Source organism: Panthera pardus, unplaced genomic scaffold (assembly GCF_024362965.1).
Source record: "Panthera pardus isolate Hobbes unplaced genomic scaffold, ASM2436296v1 HiC_scaffold_6, whole genome shotgun sequence".
In the NCBI taxonomy this organism is placed as follows: domain Eukaryota; kingdom Metazoa; phylum Chordata; class Mammalia; order Carnivora; family Felidae; genus Panthera; species Panthera pardus.
In genome coordinates, this window is record NW_026526991.1 from 121546803 (window position 1) to 121573963 (window position 27161).

Here is a 27161-nt window from a genome sequence, read left to right on the forward strand (position 1 = left end):
GGGGGCTGGAGAGAGAGAGAGAGAGAAAGTAGTTGGAGGAGGCCATTGAGAGGACGTGACTGCTTATGGACCCAGGAGCTGGACCCCGGCGACAAGAGAGCTCCTTACGTCCTGCCATGTTCTCTGTTTGTATGTTTCCCACACCTTTCTTGTACTAGGGCAGGTCAACTGCAAGATGTGGTCTTGACACAGGAGGGTGTCATTCTGGACTGTGTATGTGGCTGAACCCCGCTGAGGTCTCTCTATGCACCTGGCAGGAGGGTGTAAAGACCTACTCACCTTGCAGCTGCAAGATAAGTCTCGTGTGTCATGTCCATTGTTATGGCCGATCTGGAGGGTCTGCCTTTCTCTTTGATCTCTCCTGACCTTCCACGTACGAGGACCAGTTCCGGACTTCATCCTGGAAACGCTCAAGGCTGTGCGTCAACACAAGCTCCGTGGTGTCTCTTCTTCTCGGGGCACTAATTCCATCAGGAGGGTGACCTCATCTAAACCCAATTATCCTCCAAAGACCATTTCCGAATACCATCCCTCGGGGGTTAGAGCCTCAACATGTGAATTTTGCACCGATGTAACTCAGTTCATAGCAGGCGTTAAAGGCAAATTACACTTTTAATAAACCGTGCACTTTTTTCCCTCATGTATGTTAAGCAAAGTATCATTATTACTATTTTTAGTTTTTTAAAAAGTGTATTTATTTTAGGAGGGAGGGAGAGTGTGTGTGTGTGTGTGTATGTGTGTGTGGGGGGTGGCGCAGAGAGAGAGAAAGAGAATCCCAAGCAGGCTCCACACTGTCAGTGCCAAACCCCATGCAGGGCTCGAACCCACAAACCGTGAGATCATGACCTGAGCTGAAGCTGAGGGTTAGATGCTTAACCGTCTGGGCCACCCAGGCGCCCCTTATTATTATTTTTAAAGTCCGTCAGGAGGGCCTTTGCTAAGGCTGCCGGGCACCAGTGCAGGAACCGATCTAACGGGAGCCAGCAGGCGTGGGCTGCTACCTTCCACTTTCCTCAACCCCCCCTCTTCCGGGGCCGTGCCACTGTGCTCTCTGGCTGCCAGTCTGGGATCGCCAAGGCATCAGGCGTCCCGTGAGCCCTGCCGTGGTGCCACACCGCCACTGCTGTCCTTGCCACCACAGCCTGCTTCTGCCTCAGCTCGCCACTGATGCCCTGAAGTATTTTTTGATACTTTGCGAGTCTTATATAATGCAGGTTTTATTTTTGTAGCTTGATATTTATCAAGTTTGGCAGATGATTCATTCAGAAAGCAGTCTCGAGGCACATGGAAAGGGTAATAATAACTATCATCTTCCTTGTCACCTCCTCACTGATTCGTATTCAAATACGTCAAGGAGGTCAGTTTTATGTACTTATTTTTCCAGTTGTTCAACGGTTAAGCAAATATTTTACTAAGTTCTTACTGGATGCTAGACAGTGTGTATAATGTTTTATATGAGTTAATTTTTATTTGTTAAAGTCAGGTAGTGTGGGGTCCCAGGATTTCCTATCTGCAGTGTCTCCGAGTCTTGTTTGGGAAAGTGAAGTCCTACCTCCTTCCATGTCTTGTCTGATGATAAGACTTCGTAGAGGGTTGTTACAGAACAATCCAAGGAAGACCTGGTAAGTTGCTAAGCTAAGGCAGCACCGGTGTCATACCGGTGGGTATGGAGACAGATTCATGAGTTCTTTTGGAGATAAAATCAACAGGGTTGAGTAACTGGACAGGGATGGTTCAGAAAAGAGGAAAGAATTTGGGTTGATTTCTGGGGTTCCGGCTGTGGAGATGTGGACGTTACTCAACCACGTAGTTCTACAGAGGAGGAGAGGAAGATTCAGGGAGATTTGGAGAGAAATGTGGTGACTCTGAACCACCTACACTTTTTGTATTTACATGTGAAAAATTAGCTGGAGAAGGGAGGCAATCATCTGAGGGTCGCACGTAAAATAAGTCCTTTTATTAGGCGTGACGGTGACGACATATTGGACTTTCGACCACTTTGCTTTGGGACGTCTCGCTTGGCGGCCACCATGATGAAGAATCATAGCCATCTTGATTTCCAAGTGCTTCTTTTCAAGGTCCTGGAACTCACCGAGATCCTAAAGACCAAACAGAATTCACACATAGACGGTGTATTCGTTTCCTATTGCTGCTGGGACAACCCTTATCGTTGCGTTTTTAACAACACAAATTTAATATCTTACAGTTCTGTAGCTCAAAAGTCCTAAAACCAAGATGTTGCCAAGACTGTGTTCCCTCTGGAGGTTCTAGGAGAGAATCTGTTTCCTTGCATTCTCCAGCTTCTAGAGACTGCCTGCATTCTTTGCCTTGTGGCCCCTCATTCATCATCCAGGCCAGCAGGGTAGCGTCTTCAGATCTGCGTGGGCTCTGCTTCCATTGTCCCGTCTTCTTTTCTGACGCTACTCTCTTGCCTCCCTCTTACGAAGGACCCTCGTGATTACATTGGCCCACTGGGATAATCTAGGATAATCTCTATCTCAAGATCCTTAACTTAATCACATCTGCAAAGCCTCTTTTGCCATGTAAGGGGACATATTCGTAGGTTCTGTGTATGAGCATGAGGACACCTTTGAGGGCCATGGTTTGCCTACCGCAGGAGTCTACCTTCCCCATCACCCTAGGGTGCTCAGTCCCACAGGGACCAAAACAAAGATGATCCTGCTTCTCCCGCCTTTCTTTCCCCTTTGCAATTTCTAAAAGGTTTTGGGTCAAGCTTAATTATGAGTTGATGTATCTACAAAAATTTTTGGTAAATTGGGGGCTTTGGGGGGCCTGTTTGATAAGATGTGTCATCCATTAAGAAATGTTTCATTATTGTTTGAAGTTTGTTGTGGTGCCATGTTGGGAGGGGGTATCCAAGTGATGTAAATACACTTTCAGCGTGTGTATAAGAGCAGAGTAATCTCTAAAACGGGGGGGGGGGGGGGGCGCGGGGGAGGGGGGAGGGGAAGGGTAATCAACCTAAACTCTCCATGTTAGCGGGTCTTGTATTCTTGGGAGGGGGTTGCCGGCTAGTTCCTACTCCTGGTAGAAAGTGTAGCGACCCCTTCCTCTGGTAGCATTTCCTGACTTCCTAGCTGAATTAGAAGTTCCTCCTCTGTTCTTCCATGATGTCTGGGCAGAGCTTTAGTTTAGAGCATTTATCACATTGCATTATAATTCATTGCTCGCTTATCTGTCCCACTAGATTTTATTACAAGTAGAGATTATGCCTTATTCCCCATTGCATCCTCTTGTGCCTACCTGGCTACCAATAACTGTACCAATAACTGGTACAGTTACCTGGCTACCAATAACTGTATACTGAATGGATGAATGAAAGGAATCGTTTCTAGAATAGCTGCTGAATCTTGAATTTCCCTTAATGTTTTTATTTTATATTTCTCATTGACTTGCAGGAATACTATAATGGTAAATGAGATAATTTCTCTAAATGTGGTAAGATCTTTGGAGAAATGCTTCATTGGGCTAAGGTTCATACACAGCTCGCAAATGAAACTGTGAGCTAAAGTTTTTTTTTTTTTTTTTTTACCTACGAACGTTGTTGGCTGGAAAGACTTGCCTCCATGGGGAATTTGAGCCAACTGGCAAAAATGTATACAATTTTGCGTAATGTCTGACAAACGGAAGGCACATAATAAAGCTTTGTGTGATGAAAGGATGAATAGTTAATTAATAATAAGGGCTATGCTTTATTGGCCATTACGCTTTTAACAGCGTGCCTTTTAGAAAAGTAAACAAACCAAAACAAAGCAGAACAAAACACATACTGAGTCTTGTATGTAAACCCATTATTTCCTCGTTGCTGAAGTAGAAAGCATTTCTCTTCAATTCTCATCATTGGTGTATTAGTCAGCACTTAACTGCAGTAACAGTGAACTCCCCAAATTTCAATGGCTGACAGCAACAATTATTTTTTATTCCCATTGTGTGAGGGTTGTGGGCTTGCTACAGCTCTGCTGGGCGCGGCTGGGTTTACAGAACTCATTTGGGCTCTACTAGCTAGACGGGTTTTGGGATTCTTGGACAAAGTCAGTGAAGCAGCCACTCCCTGGGATATACTCGTCTCCTGGCTGGGCACCAGAGCTCAAGGGATGGGGGAACAGAGAGGTAAACTATGCAAGTACCTTAAAGCTTCTGCTCCCTTGGCCAAAGGAAGTCACCTGGTCAAGTGCAGAGTCACCGCTGTAGAGAAATACACTATGCCTACAGGAAATGTTGCCAGGATAGAAGGGAACAAAAAGTTGTGAACTAGTAATACAATCTATCACGTTCTGTGCCTGAGGTAATGTTCGTCAAAGCCACTCTTTGGCCTTTTGTGATTGTAACTGCTCGGTTAAAGCTTTTAATGTGAGGTTCAGTTTATTTATTTTAAATAACAAATGTGATTATACACTCTCCCATAGGTTCTGTATAAATAGGCCCCAGAGGTAAAAGTAAATCGATTTGGGAAATTTAGCTAAAGAAAAAAATTTAATTTTATAAGCATATAAATGTTTTCATGAGGGTCATGATGGTTAGTCATTCTTTCTATCTATGGATGTTCAAGCCAGCAGAAAAGGATTTAATTAAAGTAGAGATGGGGGGGCATAGTTACCACAAGGAATGATTTCTTGACCAGTCAAGTGAGAAAGTCATGAAAGGGGCAAAGGTCTCCCTAGTGGATAATTAAATTATTCATCTGCTTGAAGGAGGAAGGCTGGGCCAGATGACAGGTTTCTGCCAAATCTCTTGTTTATAGTGCTTTGAATTTTGAAATAAAGAAGTCCTTTTAAGACAGATGGTATTAAAATTCTTCTTACATCAGTAAAATGACACTAAGCAACTTAAAAGCTGGCTTAATGCAGAAAATGAAAATAGTAAGAGAAACAAATGGGAAAAGTACAACTATAAGCATTGTTTACTCTTGAGAGAACAAAACATCATAGTTAATTCCAATTTTAATGCATTCATTTGTTTTATTCATATTTTCTTTCAGAAAACATTGAATTAGTACCTACTATGTGTCAGGCATTGTGATAGGTGCTGGTTGGCTAAGAAATTGTGTAATTCATAGTTAAAAGGTCTGATAAATCAGCTCCAAACGTGACAATCACCGTCAATCTTCCTCAGAATTTTTTGCATACCATTTAAAAGAGAGAATAGGATTTTAATTTTTTATAAATATATTTTATATAAGTATATATTATTTATATTTTATTTTTATGATTTTATGTAATGATGTGATATATGTATATCTTGTGAAAAAGTTCCCTCTACCGAATTAACACATACATCATCTCTCCTATTTACATTGTTCATTTTTTAATATTTATTTATTTTTGAGAGGAAGAGAGAGAGAGAGAGAGAGAGAGGGCACAAGTGGGGGAGGGGCAGAGAGAGAGGGAGACAGAATCCAAAGCAGGCTCCAGGCTCTGAGCTGTCAGCACAGAGCCCTAAGCGGGGATCGAACTCATGAACCGTGAGATCATGACCTGAGCTGAAGTCAGATGCTTAACCAACTGAGCCATGCTGGCGCCGCTCATATTTACATTGCTTTTAATGAGAACAGTTCCAGTTCTACTCTCTTAGCAAATTTCAATTATACAATACAGTGTTCTGAACTGTAGGCACCATGTTATACATCTTAGATTCTCAGAGTTTATTCATCTTATAGCTGAAAGTTTGTACTCTTTTACCCACCTATTGTCTCCACCACCCAGCCCCTGGCAACCACATTTTTTACTCTGTTTCTATGTTATAGTTTTTTTCCTTCCTTCCTTCCTTCCTTCCTTCCTTCCTTCCTTCCTTCCTTCCTTTCCCTCTCCTCTCCTCTCCTCTCCTCTCCTCTCCTCTCCTCTCCCCTCCCCCCCCTCCCCTCCCCTCCCCTCCCCATTCCACATATAAGTGATACCATGCAGTATTTATCTTTCTCTGGCTTATTTCACTTAGCATAAAATCCTCCAGGTTTATCCATGGTCTCAGGCATTTCTAATGAGCTCTGAGGTGTTTTAAAATGACAACTGATCCTCTCTGACAGCAAATTATTGTCTTCTTTGCCTTTGAGGGGGATTTGTGAGCAGGGCAAGGAGTGGTTCAAAGGCTCTTGCATCGGTGAATCTCTTTTCAGCAATTATCTCTTCTGAAAAGTCAAACGGCGCAGCATCATTACGAATGATATTTCAACAACGCAGGCTGCCTAAGAGGCTCACAGATCAATACTTTTTTTTTTTTCCATGAAGAGGCTGCAGCTATGATTATTGAAAAAAGGGCGGAAATATTTGTCACAGTAGTTGCTATGTGGCATTACTGAGCCTTAATCTGTGTGCTAGCAACGGAATGTGTTTGCTTATTTGTTCTACCCAACCTATGATAATCTTAGCTGACACTTATGTAGAGTTTACCACGAGGCAGGCAGATGGAAGCGGTTCAGAACTGCTGACTCACTTAATCCTCACAGTGGGAGAGTAGGAGCTGTTTTTGCAGCGCTAGGTTATCCCCATTTCGTAGGTTAGAAAACTGAGGCGTAGAGACGCTAAGCAGTAGCACAAAGTCATACGACTAGTAAATGGCGGGGTTGGGCTTCGAACTCAGGCAGTGACGCTCCGTGTTGCTGCCTTTTCCAAAGCGAGTCCAATAACCTGAGACCTGCTGAAAACTAGCGCCGGATTCCTCTTCCGTTTGCTTTCATCCGACCCTCACCTCAGCCTTCAGCTCGATCTTCTGGACCTTCCGGTTAGGACCATGAGTTGGCAATTGCTTCCCTTAAGGCAGGAGAAGAACTTTTCCTGGATTCGGTGGTGTTTGATCGTAAAAACATACAGCGTACGCGCACATGCACGCACAGCAGAATGGATGATGACCGCTGATTAATCCAGAAGGGCGTGACAGGCCTAAAATGACCGCTGGTTTCCCAAGAACAGATTTAAAAAAAAAAAAAAAAAAAAAAGTGCGAGGTTGGGAGCCAGCGAGAGAAGTCGCTTCCCCAGCTGGGGTCCAAGGACCTCACACGCGCGCACGCGCGCGCGCGGGGGGCCGCTTTTCTCCGAAGACTCCCCTGCGAGCGGGCGCGACACAGCCCTCCGCGCCGCGGGGACCGGAGGCCCCGGGGTCCCCCGCGGGTCTCGCGGCTGCCGGGCCCGAGCGCGTGTCTGCGCGCGGCCGGGACGGCCTCCGCCCGGGAAGTCGGCTCCGCGTGGGGCGTTGGTGCGCCGCTGCCCGCGGCGCCGGGGCTGGCGGAGGAGCGCGGGCTCGAGCCCGCGCGTCCTCTGGGCACCAGGAACCCCGGCCTGCGAGCGCGGTGACCCGGCGGGGGCAGAAGCCAGAAGACCAGGCGCAGGGAGTGCGCGGGTTTGAGCCCCCCCTCCCCCCACCCCCCCTTCGCGCTTCCCTCCTCCGCCGCCGCCCACCTGGCCGCCCCCGGCTGCGGCTGCGGCTGCGGCACCAGGCTCGCTCCCAGGCCTCGCAGTCGCAGCCCGCGGCTGTCTGCGGAGCTTTCCGGGTGTCGCCCTCCCCCTTCCCCCCCGCCGCGCCCTCCCTCCCCGGTGCCCGACGTGCTCGTTCCCTGCCACTTGGGTCCGGGCGCGCCGGTGGGTTTGGCCTGCGCGGCGGCGGCGGCGGCGGCGGCGAGGCGGGGGAGCGAGTGAGCGCGAGGGGCGGGAGCCAGTGTCTGTGTGAGTCACCGGTACCTGGAGTGCGAGCGACGCAGAGCGAGCGGCGCGGAGCCCGAGCCGGAGCCGAGCCCGGGCCAGCGAGCGCGGCCGCCCCCCCACCCGCCCCAACCCCGGCGCCAGGCCCCGCCGCGCACCCACCCGCGCCCCGCCGCCCTTCCCGCGCGCCGCGCGGCCGGCTGGCCAGGGGTCCGGCGCCGACTCCCGACCCCGGCGCCCGGCCGCCCGCAGCCCTCCCGCCTGCCCGGAGGCGGTGCGGGGCTCGCCGGGGGATGTCACAGCGGCTCCTCGGAGCCCCCAGCCGCTGCCGCACAGCCGCCGCCCCTGGGAACCGCGACGATGAACCCCCAGTGCGCCCGCTGCGGAAAAGTCGTGTATCCCACGGAGAAAGTCAACTGCCTGGATAAGGTGAGCGAGGGGGCGCCGGGCCAGCCCGGACCTGCCGGGGGCCCGGCTGCACCTGCTCCGAGAAGTTTTGGCACCTGGGATGCAAGGAGAGGAGTGGGGCTCTGTGCGTGTGTGTGTGTGTGTGTGTGTGTTTTGGCACCGGGTGAGGGCACGCAAAGGAAAAACGCCCGCAGGAGTATCCAGAGAGCACGCTTGGCGATGGTGATGTTGGAACCGGGGAGGGTTTTCGTCGGGGTGCGGGCGGCGAGGGTGCGGGGCTGCTGCGGAGGGCGCGCGGCGGAGCGCGGCCCGGGGGCCGAAGAGCCCAGGCTCGACCCCTTCGCACCGCCACTCCTGCCCCTCACCCGCCCCGCACCCCACCTCACCCCCGCCCCAGCGCCCCCCGTGACGGCGGTGAGGCGGAGAGGCAAATAATAATTAATATGTCGTGGGGCGGCCGCTGCGGCATTGCTAAGAATAATCCCCGGCTCGGCGCGGCGAGCAGGATCCACGGGGGGTTAATCCACCCGGCTGGGGAATTCCAGAGGAAGTGGCTTTAGGCCCGGCCCCTGCAGCCCTGCTCCCTGTCCTTCCCGGGCGTGGATGGAGTTGAACAGCCTGGGGGAGCGAGCCCCGCGCTATCCTGAGTGACTGATCGTTGAAACCAGCCGGAGGCGGTCCCTGACAAATTTGCGTGTGCTGGTACAAATGCCTCTCGAGAGCACCCCGTCATCTCGCCAGCCCTCCCGGACTGGGTCCACCTTTCCTGCAATTTAGTAGAAGCTGGACAGGGATGGGGGTGGGGGGGCGAGGGTACTTGCCTAGTCCCCCTCCTGGCTCCTTCGGGTTGCCTGGTTTCCGGTGGACACATATTTATTGAGATCCAACAAACTCCGCGTTTAGGCGCTTTGGACTGGATTCGTTTTCCTTCTGAAGCCACTACCCAGGTTCCACGTCTCCATTATTAACCAGCTTAGGATTCCATTCTGGCTGCTCCTAGGAGTGCCGTGTGGATGGAGCCCTGGCAGTTCTTGCCTCTGAATCTGTACGTCGCGGTGGGGATTCATTTAAAACTCAGTTTTCGTAGCTGTCTGCCTTATTTACATAACCGAGAGGAGGTAACCACATCTCCTGTTACCTACAATCATTTTGTTGCGGTATTTTCAAGTGAGGGTGGGGACTGTGATGCACTGAAAAATATCTCCTTTCTGTACCCGTCCCGGAAAGCGCTGGCATTGCACGAAACTTTTAAATATTTATTTATTTATTTTTCAGTACTGGCATAAAGGATGTTTCCATTGTGAGGTCTGTAAGATGGCTCTCAACATGAACAACTACAAAGGCTATGAAAAGAAGCCCTATTGTAATGCGTAAGTATTGTCAACAAGGTGTGCCAGGTGTGGTAGGTACAGCACCAGAACACAAAAGTGAGGGCATCTGCCCGTTCCGAGAGACTGACTCACTGTGTCACGCAGGTGTGGCAGGGGCCAGTTCCTGGTTTATGTCACACACGCTGGGGCCACGGACTTTGCGGAAGGTCATTGCACTCGTGTCTTTCTTCATGTGCAGGGTAATTTGTGTGTGTCTTCCAGCGGGGTCGATTTTTGAGGCTCACAGGGTTGCAGAGTGGGGGACATTTGTTAGAAGCTGAAGAACTTACACGCAGCGAAAGTGTGGGCTCTGAAGTGCATGTCAGATTTCCATTTCAGTCACGTGATGTTGCCATATTGCAATTTTATATCTGAACCTAGTTGCTAGGGAAAGGAGTCTCGCTTAATCTTAGCTGAGACCGCTCCAGAGATCCTAGAGCTGAAACAGAGAACCAAGGAATTGAGACACGGTGTTTCCGGCTGGTTAGGAGTAGGTCTGTTGGGGGAGATTAGGGAAGGCAGCCTTTCTTTGGCAGGTTTTTCCGTAGGCATGCTTTTAGCCTATACTGGTGGCAATTACCTAGCGTTTACGCAGTGCTTCCTGTGTGCCAGGCCCTGTGGTAAGCACTTTATGCCTCCTGACTCATTTAATCTTTACAGATTCTGTGACTTGGGGGTGGGGGTGGGGGGCACTATTATTATCTCCATTTGACAGATGAAGAAATTGAGGCATTGAGAGAATAATTCTCAGGAAAGGGCTCCAATCACTCCTAGAATCTGGAAATTGGCCCTTGGTTCCAAATGGCGACCTTGCTGCCCTGGGGCATGTGTCTCCCCACACCTTGAGTATTCTCCCATCCAAGAGTGTTTTTAGCACTTTTCAGAGCTCTTGGCCCTGAATTGTTGAGCCGCCTTCTTCCCCATTCCCCTGTGGGGGCCGATGGAGCCTACAGGTGGCATAGGACCCTTAGCCTTTTGGCTGGAATATGGCTGGAGATTCACTCTCTCTAGAGTTTCGGAAATAGGTTCGGCCAGGTCTTCTGGAGATGGAGGGCCCATGGTTAACTGACAGTTCACTCATGGGACTGTGTTTTCATAGTAAATTTTTGGTAAACAAATGTAGTGTGCTTATACCTCTCCGGTGAAGAACTTTTTTTTTTTTTTTTTTTTTGTTACTCTCTTATTGCTTACTGATTGGTCCCAGCTTATTGCTTATTGACTGACTAGAAACTTTTCAAGAAATCAGAACATGGGAGCACTGAACAGAATTCAGGACTTTTTTGGATAAGTGAAGTTCACAGACATTGCCCAAACTCATTGATGTCTTCGGCCCTCCTATACCATGTATCTTATGGCGATAACACGGAACCAAAAATGGGACTTCAGTGTCATAGTCTCCTGCTTTTCTTAAAGAGAGGTATGTGTGACTGGTTAAACATCAAAGGCAGCCGGCAGTACCTAGATGGGAAAGGGTCTCCTACAACCCATAAACGAGATAATTGTTCTTTAGTTTAAAGGAAAGTGAACCATTTTCCCATAACTACTCCAGCCTGTGGCCTGATTCGATTAGGCTTTATGGGCCACATCAAGATTCTTTATGGCTCCACATCCTGGAGTTCAACCCGGTGATAACCATGCCTTCGGGTGGCCCTGATAGGCCTGGAGGAGTTGGAGGAGAAAAGGAAAGACAGGAGAGAAAGAAATTGAGGAGAGAACAATTACATTTAATACGATGCGATACGGTATAACATGTATACGTATGTAATTATGTATGTGTTTACATATAGACACATACAGGTAGATAAAGAATTGAATTAGGGGGAAAAGAAATGATTAAAATAAAAGGACAGAAAAAAAAAAGGTACAGCTGAGAGAGTCTTGGTTGCATGGGACCACTTGAAAACTCAGTGCTTACTGCTTAGTTTCGGTTCAGTCTAATTAAAAAAGAATATCAGAGGGGCGCGTGGGTGGCTCAGTCGGTTGAGTGTCCGACTTCGGCTCAGGTCATGATCTCACAGTTTGTGGGTTCGAGCCCCACATTAGGCTCTGTGCTGACCGCTTGCTCGGAGCCTGGAGTCTGCTTCGGATTCTGTGTCTCCTTCTCTCTCTGCCCCTTCCCTGCTCACGCTTCGTCTCACTCTGTTTCTCAAAAATAAATCAATGTAAAAAAAAAAAGAATATCAGATTCTGCGGCAAGTCAAGGGTGGCTGGTTTGCAATCTGACTTAATAGTGAACTAGTGCCCAGAACTGTTGAGATTTGGGCCCCAAAACAAACAGCCTCGATCTGTAGATAGGAGACATCCTACTATGTTGTTTCATAGGACGGAGTCTTATTTTAAATGCTTTAGGTATGTCTAAATCAAATGCTTACAGATTTTCTCTTTAAACTTTCTTATATAATTCAAGTGCTTTGGTATTAGGTTTAAGTGGAACTTGGGGGGGTAGCATCTCAGATTTCTTGTCGAATATTAAACCTGGTGGTCCACTTTGTTGAGCAGAGAGACAGGGGAAGACGAGAAATCTAGCTTTAGCGGGTGAATGATTCCAGTTGATGGTGTCAATTTGTTTAATTTAGCTTTAAGTTCATGTCACAGCTTGATCTGCTGTGTCCAGAAATGGAACCTGTCTGCTGTGAAGGTTCCAGGCCGGAAGGCCCCTGTTCTCAATTCTTATTTTTCCAAGGGCACAGGTTGCCTTGTAAACTCGCTGGGCAGCATGGATTACCCTCTGGGGATTCTGATGCCTCTGCTCTAATTCAGGTGGTGTGTCAATGGTCTTGGCCAGAAGGGTTGCCATAATTTCTCCGGGTCAATGGTGGAAAATTGATTCTCTGAAGCATACGGTTACTGGAAAATGACACATTCTGTATCCATGTAGAGCAATATTTTATCTGTACTTTGTTTGGTTCAGGAGTTGACATGCATACATGTTGAAATGAAAATGACTATTTGTCCCCCCACAACTTGTCTTTGGAAAAATTTCCATATACACAAAGTGGTTGAAAGAATAATACAATGGACATCTGTATACCTTCCACTGAAATTCCAGTGTTATTAACATTTGGTCACATTTGCCCCTTATTTCTATTTAGTTATGTGTGCAAATATATTATTGTCAGACCGTTTGTCAGTTTCACGCATCAAGGAAGGTAATTTCATACATTGATATTTCTTCCCTGAAAACTACATCATCCATGTGCTAAGAATGAGGATATTTTTTTTCTAACTTTTTAAATGTTTATTTGTTTTTGAGAGAGACAGAGAGAGAGAGATTGAGAGAGAGAGAGAGAGGGACCATGAGTGGGAGAGGGGCAAAGAGAGAGGGAGACACAGAATCCGACGCAGGTTTCAGGCTCTGGAGCTGTTAGCACAGAGCCTGATGCAGGGCTTGAGCCCACAAACCGCAAGATCATGACCTGAGCCGAAGTCGGATGCTTAACAGACTGAGCCACCCAGACACTCCAGAATAAGGATATTTTCTTAAACAATCATAGATCCATTGTCACACCAAAGAAAATTAACCAAAATTTCATAATATCTAAAATCCTGTCTACATTTATATTTCCCTCGTCCTAAGAATGTCTTTTGTAGGGGCGCCTGGGTGGCTCAGTTGGTTGGGCATCTGACTTCGGCTCAGGTCATGATCTCATGGTCCGTGGGTTCCAGCCCCACGTTGGGCTCTGTGCTGACAGCTCAGAGCCTGGAGCCTGTTTCGGATTTGGTGTCTCCCTCTCACTCTGCTTCTCCCCACTCAGGCTCTGTCTCTCTGTCAGGAATAAATAAACATTAAAAAAAAAATTAAAAAAAAAAAGAATGTCTTTTGTATCTGCTTTTTTCTTTTTAAACCAGAATCCAATCAAGGTTCATACTTTACATTTAGTTGTTGTGAAAATGACAACTTTTTTGATTACTGGAGATTTAATATTCTTTAATTTCTTTTCTAGTGATTTATAAAATCTGTCGGAGTTTTCACAAAGAGGACTTATGTAGCATTTCTTGTGAAAAAAACATACATAATTACCAAAAATATTTAAAATAAATATTAAGAATATGCTTGAAACTTGGAAAGGATAAACAGACATTTAAGATTATTTTTAGAAAACATAAAGGCTTTTTATTTTAATTGATACCTGGGGGCATTTTTTTTTTTTTTTTAGTGGAATGAAGTAGTGAGAATTTTCTTCCCTTTAAATATGTTGCTTGTTTATAGTCTCATGTGTTCAGAGAAGAAACAAGTTTTCTGTTTGATTTCATGCAAAGGAGAACATGTATAAGGTATAATTTACATAATATTTAAATTTTGATCTTTTGATAGAATGATCAAAGTATATTACCCACTTGATGTAAGATTGGACTTAATACACATTTAGCTCCTAATGCAGTAGTCACACTATTAAAATATTTAAAAACAAACTTGTCTACTTAAATACATGCCATGTTTTCATAGCCTTTATGTTTCATAAGCAGGCCATGGATTCTTTGGCACATTCAGAATTTTTTTCATCATGAAACTTGCAAAGAAAAGAGGACGAGGTGATATTTTTATTGCTAAGAGATCTTGAGAAAACAACACTAAGATGATTAGACAAAAAAACATACCTCATTTTTGTATGTGAATTTATATGCCAAGTTAAACTACCCAACAAGCCACACAAAGAATATAAACCCCAAGGCCATTTGACAAATAAATTATTTAACTTATGTGTAAAAGTCAAAATTGCACTTATTATGTGTTTGTAAAAATAATACCTCATTTCTTCAAATTTTCTGAGAAATATTACCGCTTAGAAATATAGCAATGGCAGTGACAGGCCAGTTGATGTACTGGCACTAAAAGTCTAGTTATTTTAGGTCAGGGGAGGGCTCAGTTAAGGATGCAATAGTTTAGCAGGACCTTGTCAATAATTTCCCCACATCATCACTTCTGTGGGAATTTTTGAGGGGCTGAAAATTTGTCCTGATCTGCCCACATTTGATATACCTTGTGTCTGTGTCAAATGTATCTTTAAAAAAAATTTTTTTTATGTTTATTTATTTCTGAGAGAGAGAGACAGAGACAGAGTGCGAGCAAGGGAGGGGCAGAAAGAGAGGGAGACACAGAATCCGAAGCAGGCTCCAGGCTCCAGGCTCCGAGCTGTCAGCACAGAGCCCGACGCGGGGCTTGAACCCACGAACCCGGAGATCATGACTGGAGCCGAAGTCGGAGGCTTAACTAGGCGCCCCCAAATGGATCTTTAAATATGGGGCCGAAAGAACACAAATATCTGTGTTCGACATGTTTCACTATCTTTCCAAATAAGAATCTCTGTTCAGCAAATAGTTTCACTTAGCATAATTTTGGGAGATGTTAAAAATAAACCAGTAGGAGCGGGGCGTCGTGTTTACTTTCGCTCTGCCTGTGCTAGCGGTCGTCTTGTGAATATTTATTGACTGTCGACAGCCTGGGAGATGCTGAGGTAGGTGACGCTCCTTGTCAGCCCCCCGGAGAGGTCACTGCCACTCAGCCAGCCCGTCTTGAGGGTGACTATCTAGGCCAACGCTCTGCTGGCTCTCACTTACCATTTCTCTGCTGGTCAGCCCTTGTTGATGCCTTTACCAAGGGGTGCTCCGAGGACACGGAAGGAAATTAAATTTAAACCTGAGAGCTTTCCACCGTGTAGTTCCCTTATCTCTGTTTAGACCTCTCAACCCCGGTTCTGTAACCCTCCAAGGGCTTGAGTTATCTCAAGGGGACTTACGAAATTCTTGCTATTAAGTTGGCTTTAATTACTTAAGAACTTTTCACGAAAGGCACTGTGGTGTAATTGGAGTTTTGAAGCAAGACAGAACTGGATTTGAATCCTGGCTCCCGCATGTTCTGCCAAGCCAATCTTTTGATCTCTAAGCATCAGTTTCTTCTTCTGTAAAATGGGAATGGTACCTCTCACCCTACTGGGGCTGTGTGGGACTAAGGAGACAGTGCAGTATTTCTGGCATGCAGTGGAACTTCCGTAGACAGGACTGCTTTTATTTCCGCAGTGGAAATAAGTTTTGTGAGGGATGAAGGGGGAAAAAGAGGGTAGGGGGAGAAGAGGAAGTACATCAAAGAAATAATAGTTATGCCTGTTAAAAGGTTTATATCAATATTTTTCACACTGTGGGCTGTCATCCGTTAGAGGGTTGTATCCAGAACTTAAAGAGAGAGAGAGAGAGAGAGAGAAGGAGAGGGAGAGAATATCGGAGTGCATCTGAGTAGTGAAATGAGTATTGTTTTGGCAGACATTTAAAAAATTTTTTTGAAGTTTCTCATTTTTGAGAAAGAGGGAGAGAGAGAGAGAGAGCAAGGGAGGGGCAGAGAGAGAGGGAGACACAGAATCTGAAGCAGGCTCCAGGCTCCGAGCCATCAGCACAGAGCCCGACGCGGGGCTCGAACTCAGCCACGAGATCATGACCTGAGCGGAAGTGGGATGCTCAACCGACTGAGCCACTCAGGCGCCCCTCATTTCTTTTTTTTTTTTTTTTTTCTAGTTGTGTGTATACAGAGTGCACTGGATCATGATGTAAAAAATATTCTTACTGGAAATGGTGGTCAAGAAAGTTTGAGAATTACTAGTTCAGTGCCATATTCTCAGTGCCCCGCGCGTCAGAGAGCACTGAAGGCTGCCGGTCCGTGCAGCCCTGTACTCACTGAGTTCATGGATTCAGACAGCCATGGCTTTCACCCCCTTGGTGCCAACTCCATCCTGTCCCGTCCCCTGCCACCCTTCAGGAATCGCTCAGCCGGCAGAGTCGTCACCATCCTCTGAAGGAGCCGTGTGCTTATCTGTGTGTGCACCCTCCTCTAGCTTGGGGTGGCTCTGAGGACATCTGTCTTGCTCACTCTGCACCCCCAGAGCCTGGCACGTAGCCCTTCATAAAGATTAGCTGTCTCCGTGAGTGTGGAGGCCGTGCTGTTATCAGCGTAGCCCTGCCTTACTCCCCAGATCGGGATGCGGCCCAGCCTGCTTTCTTTCTCGGGCAGGCGGGCAGAGGTGGGGCGGGGTGAGAAGCTGGCTCGAGAGCACGTTTTGGGGAGCCTGAATGGCGGTGTGGTGGCCAGGTTGCACAGAGTCTGAATACCGAGGGCTGAAGTCTCCCGGCTGAGGCTGGCCATTGCCACGCCGTAAAGAACACGGTAGGGTTTCCCCTCGCTGCTTACGTGCTCGGTTTCCAAGCATGCCATCCTAAAAGATCCCCTAGTGACGTTCCTTTATTTTCTTCTGGATTTAATTATAGTCTGTGAATTAAGATAGTAATTTTTACATAACAGGAACTCTGTAGAAATTAAATGGGGGAAATATTTGTAAGCCTCAGCACATCAAACGACACCTAACAGGTGCACAAATGTTAGTCCCTTCCCTTATTTATTTTACTTTATTAAAAAATATATATTTTTAACATTTATTAATTTTTGAGAGACAGAGAGAGAGACAGAGCATGAGCAGGGGAGGGGCAGAGAGAGAAGGAGACACAGAATCCGAAGCAGGCTCCAGGCTCCGAGCTGTCAGCACAGCGCCCGACGCGGGGCTTGAACCCATGAACTGCGAGATCATAACCTGAGCTGCATGTGGCCGCTTAACCGACTGGGCCGCCCAGGCGCCCCAGTCCCCTGTCTTATTTATCATAAATTGAAAGTTGTCTCATGTTTCCCCCTTAAAGGGAGGAGAAAATGTCACATTGTTAAAAGTAACAGTGTCTATCTATGGGCGTTGTGGTCTGTGGGAGTTCTAGTTAGCATCAATTATAATATGCCTTGCCTGACTTCAGTTACATACTGCATAGAAAAAGATTCAACCTCTGGCTCCTTGACATAGACCTGATGCAGGAGGATGACAGGTGTTTGGTTTTTGCTTTTGTGTTTGTATTTTTGTGAAAATGGGAGGATCGAAAGTGAAGGGTGGAGACATTTTATTTGAACCGAACAAAACGGTTCCGGGCATATGCAGACTGATCTGTTTCTCAGCTACCTTATTGAACTGTGGGGGGTATCTCGTGAATGTTAATATCTTTTGAAATCGTTGGAGAAGACCAAGGTTACACATCAGGTACTGAGTTCTGCCACACTTAAAAGTGTTTGCGCAAGGCGCCTTCCTTGTGTGGGCTCTTTATGATGATGTATTTGTTATGGAATGATGTCAGATAAGAAAAGATTTGGAGATGAAGCACAGATCTCCTAAATCACAGTGAAATGCAAGGTTAATGCAAGATATAGATGTGTGCGCTTAAAGGGGTATTGATTATGTGTCAGGGGCTTGTGTAAGGGTGCATTTCGGTATGTCTTCGTTAAACGTTTTCAGAGGAGTGCTTTACAAAGGCATTGTGGTTCCTGGGGATGTCGGGAGTGAGAGAGAACAGACATACTCCCCCCAAGACACCCTCCTTCTCCAGAGCCTCAGGCCCCTCCAAGCTCCGTCTCTAGAGGAATAGAAAGTTGAATTTCTTTTCCTTTCTGTTTCTGTTCTCCTACAGTTAGTGTACCTAGGAAGCCTTAGGCTCTTTAGCAGTGTGAGAGAAGTGGGATCTAGAATAATATTTATGAGCTGAGTACCCAGAACATTTCTCAGGCTTAGTAAAAGCATTGTTATTGATTCTGAAGTTCTGCTAGCGAATAAAACATTCTGCAGCCTTTCTCGTGGAACCTAGACGTGGGGCAGAGACATAAGCAGAAAACAGGAAGTTGCCAGGAGGACCAGGTTTGAACAGCAAGGATTATTTATTCCGATGCTGGAAACCCATTATTAATTTTATCTGTAGTTGGCTGTGCATTTTTCTTTCTGGAGTCTTTGAGGGAGTTGCGTGGCGTTCAACTACTGTTTCCTCTTCCACGCTCTCTGTTGACTCCTTCCCATCGAATCCTAGGCGCAGCCAGGAGAAAACTAGTTCGATGTGTGTATTTTTGAATAGCATCAGATCGATAGGTGGACTGGTGGTCTCTTATACTTCGGCGTCAGCTCAGCAGTCTAAAAAGCCACTTAGTCAAAAATCCTTGATTAGATCCCCTGATGCTCATTACCCATCAAAGGCAGGTATAAGTCAACCACAGAGAGCCTGGGAGAAATGGGATGGCCGGGTACCGCAGGGGGCCAGAGATCTGGGGTGTGGAGTCAGATGACTGCCCACCAGTATCGAAGTCGGTCTTTAAGTGTGACTTTGTTAGCCGTTAATTGATCAAGAGCATGAACTTGATCTTTCCACGAAACCAGGCAACGTGCGGGAGCAACAGAAGGCAGTGTAGTCAGTGTATGCATCAGTACAGAGGGACGCCGGATGGACAGATGGATTTCTGATGATCTAGATGTCTGTGCCATCCTCTCCTGGCTACTCTTCCCTGATCCACCTGTGCCCCAGAGCCTTAAGCATCTCTGTTGTCTCCCACGCCCCCCTCCCCATCATCCCATCCCTGTGTTCATCCCCTCTGTCCTTGCCTTTGCTCAGGCTCTCTTACCATATTTGGCCATTGATCCGACCGTTGTCCCCCAACTGGTCTCTCTGTTCCAGTCTTTCTCTTTTTTGAAGGCTTTTCCTGCCACCACACTTGTCTTTTGAAACCATGGCTCTGGGCATACTACTCCCTTGCACAAACACGTCTGAATGTTCCCCATTGCCTGCAGAAAAAATAAAGTAGGTTTCTGACCGGCACCTGGGGGCTTTTTACCATCTATCTACCTGCCTCTGCTCACATCGGTCTCCCCTCCTCCTCTCCAGTCATACTGGGCGGCTCGCCCAATGCCGTCATCAAATTTCTTCAGCTAAGTCTCAGTATCCTCATCTGTAAAATGGGTATGATACTAGATGAGGTTTAAGGATTCATTGGAATATCAAAATAATAAGGTGAGCCCAGTTTCAGGCACACAGTAAGGAGTTAATAAAAAAAAATTTCTTCATTAATAAACTTGCCCCATGATTTGACCCTTTACTCGCACTGTTCTTAGGCCTTCCTGCTCTCCCCTCTGTTAATGTTACTGTCACCTGGGGCACCTGGGTGGCTCGGTTGGTTAAGCATCTAACTTCGGCTCAGGTCGTGATCTCGCAGCTCGTGAGTTCAAGCCCCGCTGCTGTCCGTGCAGAGCCTGCTGTGGATTCTCTGTTCCCCTCTCTCTCTGCCCCTCCTCCCCCCTCTCTCAAACATAAATAAATGTTAAAAAAATTAAGTTACTTTCATCTTTAGGATGCACAGCTGTGACAGTTTTTGTGAAGCCATCCTGAACCTTTTACTTGCTGGGCTCTCTTTGTGTGCCTATTTTGGTTTTACACCTCAATTCTAGCACTTACCCAAAGGCCTGCCCTGTACTATGGCTGTGTTGTGCTTGTCTACCTATTGGAGGCAGTGTCCTGCCGAGGGTGGACCATGGCCGTTCGCATCTTGGGTTGGAGGTGGTTTGGGGGCTGGGGAGGTAAGGTCAACTGCAAGAGCGTGACTTCTTAAAGGTATTATTTCTGGCATGTTTTTAAGGGATTGAGAATGGGTGTTGCAATGCTGCAGTGCAATTCTGACATCAGTCACCCGGAATTAGTGTCGAGTCCATAAGTTAAGGGTGCGGTCCCCAACGAGACAGATGGCAGCTGCAAGTTCAGAAGTCCCCAGGCCACCCACACTTCTGAAAACAAATATGAGGGTGCCCGTAATGAGCTAATTAGCTAAAATGACTGAGAGAACTCAGAAAGGGGCTGTACTTAAGATTATGGTTTTATGATTGTAAAAGATACTAATCAGGACCAGCCAAATGAGTGCACACATAGGGCGAGGGTGGGGAGGGTCCTGGACACGTTTTCTTGCCCTTGCCCTGTGGAATCAGGACGTGTCTCCCTGCGGGTGCGGTGATGTGTTAACTGATTGAGAATCTCCACCGAGCTCGGTGTCCAGAGTTTTTACTGAGGTTTAATTCCACACATGTGATGACTTATTGACCACGTGTGATTATTCAGCCTCTTGTCCCCCTCCCCTCCCTGGAGGAGGTCCACTGATATTGCCCGACTCAAAGGACCAACCCTCTAATCTCGTGGTTTCTGGAGTGGCCAGTCCCATCTGAAGCCATCTTGTTAGCATAACTCAGGTATGGATCAAGACTGACGAATAACAAAGATATTTCCAATTACTTGGGAAATTACAACTATTTGGAGTACGTCCCAGGAAGCGGGGACAAATGCAGGTCAGATTTTTTATGATACAACAGGCGTGCTTCTCACTGTCCTTATCAGATATGTTGTTTGAACTGTTGACGCGGTGTTGTTCTTTCACATCATGAACCTTCCGGTCTCATTATGACAAGAATGATGATCTAGAACCCACCATATCTACTTAACCAATCAACAGATGTTGGGTAAGATTTGTAAACTGTCGGGGTGCCTGGGTGGCTCAGTCGGTTAAGCGTTCAACTTCAGCTCAGGTTGTGATTTCATGGTTCGTGGGTTTGAGTCCCGAGTTGGGAGTGCTGACAGCTTAGAGCCTGGACCCTGCTTGGGATTCTGTGTCTCCCTCTCTCTCTGCCCTTACCCCTCTGGCATTCTGTCTCTCTTTCTTTCTCAAAAATAAACAAACATTAAAGAAAATATTTGTAGGGTCACCTAGGTGGCTCAGCCGGTTAAACGTCCGACTTCGGCTCAGGTCATGATCTCACGGTTTGTGAAGTCGAGCCCTGCATCGGGCCCTGTGCTGACAGCTCAGAGCCTGGAGCCTGCTTCGGACTCTATGTCTCCCTCCCTCTCTGCCCCTCCCCCACTTGTGTGTGCTCTCTCTCTCTGTCTCTGTCTTTCTCTCTCAAAAATAAACATTACAAACAACAACAAAAAAGATTTGTAAACTGTTTGCTGAATGCACACAGGAGGTGGGTGAGAGGACCTATTTGTGGAAGGAATCTTGATAGAATTCTCTAGATTTGTTCTTCATAAAAAAGCAAGTCTTTCCTACTAGCTAACCAGCATTTTTGAGAGCAGGAATTGTCCCAGTTGCCTTAGTATACTCCAGCATCTACTGTGTGCTCAGTAGATGTCCCCTCGATAGAGCACATCGCCCAGCTAGCTCTGTCGGGACTGGCTGAGTCCCTCTGGCTGTCTGAGCAATTCAGCTCAACGGCAGGCCTCTCTGGCTGACAGAGCTGACTTGACAGGAGAGGATAGATTTCTTTCCATGAAGATCTTTGTGGCGATCCCAGCCGGACCCGGCTGTGCTTAGACTGATAACACACATGGATGGTAGCTACTGCTGGAGAGTTTAGGCAAAATATTGAAATTTATTGCTAGATTATTGGTCACTAATATGCAACTGAACAAAAGAAGACAGGAATAACATCTACGTAGGTACTTTGTAACAATCACTTTGTTATAACTATGTGTTTGAAAGTCTTAGAAATGAACTCTGGGGCTCCCGGGTGGCTCAGTCGGTTAAGCAAGCATATGACCCTTGATTTCAGCTCATGGTCTGTGAGTTCGAGCTCTGCGTCGGGCTCTGACAGCTGGAGCCTGCTTGGGATTCTCTCTCGCTCCCTCTCTCTCTGCCTCTCCCCCATGTGCTCTCTTTCTCTCGCTTTCTCAGAAATAAACATTAAAAAAAAGAGACATGAACCTTGTGTTTAGATATTAGGCAATGTGCATATTTATTTGCATATCTATATATTTTTCCTGGAAATAACAATGATTTATTTGCGGAAACAAAACGTGATCAGGGATTAATGCATTAATCCCTGATAAATGACGAGCCTTTACATTCTCTTATGGAAGAATTTAATTTTCTTTGGTGAATTTTTTCAATGCTCTGTCTCTTCTCTCGGATTTCCAGAACTTCAAAGGCAACTTATCAAGATCTGTGTTCTTCCCCCGTCCCTGTCCCCCATGCCAGCTCTCTCTCTCTCTCTCTCTGTTTAAAGTATTTTCTGTTGCCACTGACGTAGTTCTCTGATTTTCTTAACATTAAGTGCAATTCTATTTAAAAATTTCTAGATGCTTAAGGCACATAATAATTAAGGGTTATTCCTGTCAGGAATAGAAACACCATATTAGAACAGTTCTTCCTCAGAGGCTGCTAAAGAAGGAAAATCCTGTTTAGAGGGTTTGCCTCTGTGGGTTTTTTTTTTTTTTTTTTTTTTTTTAAATGGCAGTTATGTAATGTCAGGCTTAATTGGCCAAGAGTCAGGAGGCTGGTTTATTTGTGCGTCTCTTGGGTCGTATGTACCTGAGGGGTGAGTGGTCAGTGAACGCACCTGTAAATTGTACCTGGGGGCTATTTCCCAAGAAGCGTCCTGCATAACGACAGTGTCACAGATGTTGAAAGACAAGCATATTGGTTTTTCTTTATACGCTGTTGGGTATATAACAGACACTGAATGAACATGCGTGGATTGACTGTAAAAGTACATTTATTCCGAATGGGAGCAGCCCTTCATTTGACAGGAAGCCTCCTTCCTGGCATCCTTCTCTGGTGGGTTAGCAGAGATTGCTACTCGGGATTTAAAAATTAATTCCCCAGCAGGAGAAAACAGGTGGGAACACAAAAGAGGTACTTGAATGGAGGAAGCGTCAAGCAATTCTCCAAAGGGACAGAGCAGAGGAGCGTTGATGACCTCATCCATCTGTACCAACGCAGAGACCCTCAAGGAGGTTCATGAGATCTGGCAGGGTCGCCAGTGTGTGTGTGTGTGGGGGGGGGGGCGGGGACGAGCTGATAATGAAATTCTGGCAGCGGGGAGGCTGGCTGTGCTAAAAAAGAAACATGTCTAAAAGGTGGATCCACGTATAGAAAGAAAGACACTCGAAGGTGGAAGAATGATGGAGAACATGGGATGTGGGCACCGCTACAGGCAGGTGGGAAGAGATAACCACCCAAGCTCTCTCTGCACGTTTCCACTTCGGCGCAGAGGCAAGATGCAGCGGGGAAGGGAGGTTTAATGAGCCGCTGGAAGCGGGAGAGAGTATCAGTGGATCTTTTGCTGTGCCTTTTGCGTACAGTTTCACTGTTTTCAAGTTGCTACGGACTTCACGTGGGACATAAGGAAGGACCGGCTGGTGATGTCGCGGTCGCCAGGACTTTGGAACAAGCGGTCTCTGTTGCCTCGGGGTGAAGGGAGGGGTGGCTGGTCACGCCACAAGGCCGACTTCAGGAGAGCCCGGGGACTGTGTGCGAGTGGTCCTTGGCTGGCACTTGGCCTTCGTGTAGTTTACAGAGGAGAGGAAAGAAGGGATAGAGAGAAGGCTGACTCAGCGAGATAGAAGACTTGGAAAAATCAAGCTCTGATTGAAGGTGGGTTATTCCCACGAGTGAGAAAAGGGGAATGCCTCCTGAAACAAAAACCAAACCCCAAACCGAAAAGCCACATAGGGCATCCCCTGCGGGCTTTCTGAGCTCCGACGAGTACAGCACACTATGTGAAAGATGGTAAAAGCTGAGAATTCAAGAACGTACCGACAGTAAGAACAGGGCCAAGCCAGCCGACGGCCGGCGTGAGCAAAGGCTCGCAAGAAATTCTAAAGACAAGCAAGTCTCAAATGCACGTCTATCCCGAGACAAGAGATGACCCGTGGCTGGGGGGAGACGCGGTGATGATAAACGAAGACAGAGAAGCAAGGAGAATTATTGGGTTGCTAGTTAGTTGTCATCCTCGCAACCAAGAAGAAGCCATTTCCAGCTAGAAAAGGTTCGCAGGCGTCATCAAGGAGTTAAAGTGAACGTGCGTCATTCATCGCGGAACTGGAAAACGTTCGGGTCTCCAGGTCCAGACGGATGGCACCTCGGGGACCTGAGGATCCCGTCCACCTGAAGCCCGTGATCCATGGCCCTGAACAACAAACGAGAGGGGACGTGGGGAGGGGGGTGGGGGTTAAGGGAACGGACTCCGGAGCTCCGCTGGGTTACTTCGCCTCACTGTGCCTCAGTTTCCTTGTCTGTGGACAGGTGATGCTTCCTCAGTCCACCTGCGGAAGGAGGCGTCTGTGCTCTGTCTGAAGACAGCAATGGTTCTTCCCGCCTCTTCCGGGGACTGGAAGGACCGAGTGAGGCAATCCGTGCAAACAGCTGACTCAGAGTTGATAGCGTGTAAGTATGAGTTATACTCGTTATTGCCTGGTCTTTTTGAGAAATTATCTGCAAAAGAGGGCTCTGTGAAAGTTCTGGAGAAGGCAAAATAGGCCTGGTTTAAAAATTTTTTTTTTTTTAACGTTTATTTATTTTTGAGACAGAGAGAGACAGAGCATGAACAGGGGAGGGACAGAGAGAGAGGGAGACACAGAATCGGAAGCAGGCTCCAGGCTCCGAACCATCAGCCCAGAGCCTGACGCGGGGCTTGAACTCATGGACCGCGAGATCGTGACCTGAGCTGAAGTCGGACGCCCAACCGACTGAGCCACCCAAGCGCCCCTAGGCCTGGTTTTAGAAAGCGGAAGAAGACACAGACTGTAGAAAGTACAGCCTAATAAATCTGACATTAATTCCTGGCGAAAGTCTCCTGTGGGTAAGCACAGGGATGGTCTACGGGACTCAAAGGAAAGAGCCCTTGTAGCTTCTGTATTAGTTTGCTAGGCCTGCTGTGCAAAGCCACCAGTCTGGGTGGCTTACCTAACAGAAAGAGGTGTACTGTCTGCCAGTTCTGGGGGCTAGAAGTCTGAAATTAAGGTGTCCATGGATTGGTTTCTTCTGGGGGCTCTCAGGCCTCCCTCCTTGGCTTGTAGACGGCCGCCTCCTCCCCGAGTCTTTTCACATCATTATCCCTCTGTGTGTCTCTCTGTGTCCAAATTTCCCCTTTTTATGGGAACAGCGGTCATATTGGATGAGGGCCCACCCTCATGACCTCATTCTAACCCGATTCCCTCTGGAAAGACTCTGCCTCAACATAAAGTCACATTCTGAGGCACTGGGAGTTAAGCCTTCACCCTATCTTTTTTTTAGGGGGTGGGGACCCAGTTCGGCCAACCCGTAACAGGTTCACCAACAAAAGTCAAGCAAAGCAAAATCAGCCTCATTTTTCTGACAGTACAGAAGAAGGGAGATACATGCAGGGTGAAGTTTGAATTTTTAAAAAGGCATTCAATGCTGGTAATCTTCATAAAGGAATTTCTAGTGGGTGTATTCTCTTTCCCTCTGTCTGCAGGCACTTGGTTTAATCTGCATTTGAATTACGTGGCTCTGTTTCTTCATTTGATGAGTATGCTCTCAAGACCTCACTATTGTTTTCAAGGTTTAATAATAATCGTGTCTTCCATCCAGGACCTTTACTTTGTGACATTACATGCATTGTAAGCTTCGGAAACAATTATGGAATTGTTCTCTGATGGATTGTCCCTGCTCATAAGAATGGTGTTAAAATATTTATTGGGAAATGAATTTCAGTTTCAAATGGAAAAGGCCAGAAGAAATATGGTTTAAAACTTCATCGAAAATGACACAGTTCTTATCACTTTACTTTTAAGAAGGGGAAAAAAAAAAATCTCATGACTGTGACCTAGGCTGTAAGTGCAGCTACAAGACTCTGGTGTGGAGATTTATAATTGCAATATTCCCGCGATTTAGGATTTATATTTCAATTTCAGAATTGAATTATTCATGTTACCATGAAACTTACTCAGATGGCTTTACTTTCTTTTATTATTTCCTGAAGTAAGGAAGAATTTTATCTGGGTCTCAAGAGTTAGTTGAGTACACTTACTTCTGCAGTGCTGGCATTTATATGGACGTGTTGGGCTGCCCGAAGAAATGGTATATACTCGCGGTGTAGGTGGATCCTGTGATAAGGCTCGTGTTGGTCCTGGTTTGTTTTCAGTGGACACGCTCTCTGGTTAGCCTGTTCTCCCAGGTGAACTTTAATACCAGATAGAAATCTTACCCCAAAATAGCACTTCTCCTCCACCCTTGCACTCCTGCCCCGGACTTTGAAAACAAATCCCAAACACACGCCTCCTGTTTCCTCCTCACAATCAGATCTTAACTTCGAATGTCTCCTAGTACTGTTGATGTTTCTGTCTTGAATTAATTTTTTGATAACTCTTTGTCCATTTATACCTGGCTGCTTTTTGCACGGTGCTTATAACACTCCTGGCAGGACGCCTGATGGAAATCTCTTTGGGCCTTATGAAAAGGGACAAAACTACTTCTCCCCAGTTACACTAGCACGCCCCTCTTCCCTCCCCCCAGCCCCCCAATAAATCAATGACTCTAGATTTTTTTTTCCCCCCTTCTAGTTTCTACTGGAGCTTTCTGTGTTTACCATTTGAGTGGCCAGAAATTCAGCCTTGGGGTATGATGGACATTCTTAACTTTTGTAATTCTACTTTTTTTTTTTTTTTAACGTTTATTCATTTTGGAGAGACAGAGACAGAGCGTGAGTGGGGTAGGGGCAGAGAGAGAGGGAGACACAGAATCCAAAGCTGGCTCCAGGCTCTGAACTGTCAGCACAGAGCCTGACACGGGGCTCCAACTCACGGACTGTGAGATCACGACCTGAGCCGAAGTCGGACGCCCAACTGACTGAGCCACCCAGGCGCCCCCATTCTTAACTTTTCTAAAAGCCTTTGATCTCAAATAGGATTTCTGCCTGAAACTGTAGGGCAGTTACCTACCTGACTTTTAAGAGACAGCAAAGGCAGGTTGTCAGGCCCACTCCACCTCTGTCCTCATCGTGCAGTGGGGCTTAATCTCTACGGAGGCACCATCTGTGAGAAGAAAAGGGGAAGTCGTGTTTAGAAAGAACAGGGCACAGCCCTCTGTTTGTGGGAGCAGTAAGGGCCACCAGTG

At 46.8% G+C, this 27161-nt stretch overlaps 1 protein-coding gene and 1 long non-coding RNA gene across 2 annotated transcripts in view; one reads left to right on the plus strand and one right to left on the minus strand.

Moving 5' to 3' along the window:
* Positions 1-1927: 1927 nt before the first annotated feature.
* On the minus strand, positions 1928-5823 carry LOC128774952 (uncharacterized). The gene is made up of 2 exons (XR_008419511.1): positions 4149-5823; positions 1928-2099 (listed from the first exon to the last, which is right to left on the minus strand). It is a non-coding gene; the product is annotated as an uncharacterized LOC128774952 (long non-coding RNA).
* A 1075-nt stretch (positions 5824-6898) lies between these two features.
* The window catches only part of LOC128775014 (sterile alpha motif domain-containing protein 1-like), a 191442-nt gene continuing 171179 nt past the window's right edge, over positions 6899-27161 (plus strand). The window contains exons 1-2 of the mRNA XM_053895383.1: positions 6899-8078; positions 9333-9427. Coding sequence (XP_053751358.1) covers positions 6899-8077 — 1179 coding nt within the window. The 3' untranslated portion in view covers position 8078; positions 9333-9427. The remainder of the gene's footprint in view (positions 8079-9332; positions 9428-27161) is intronic.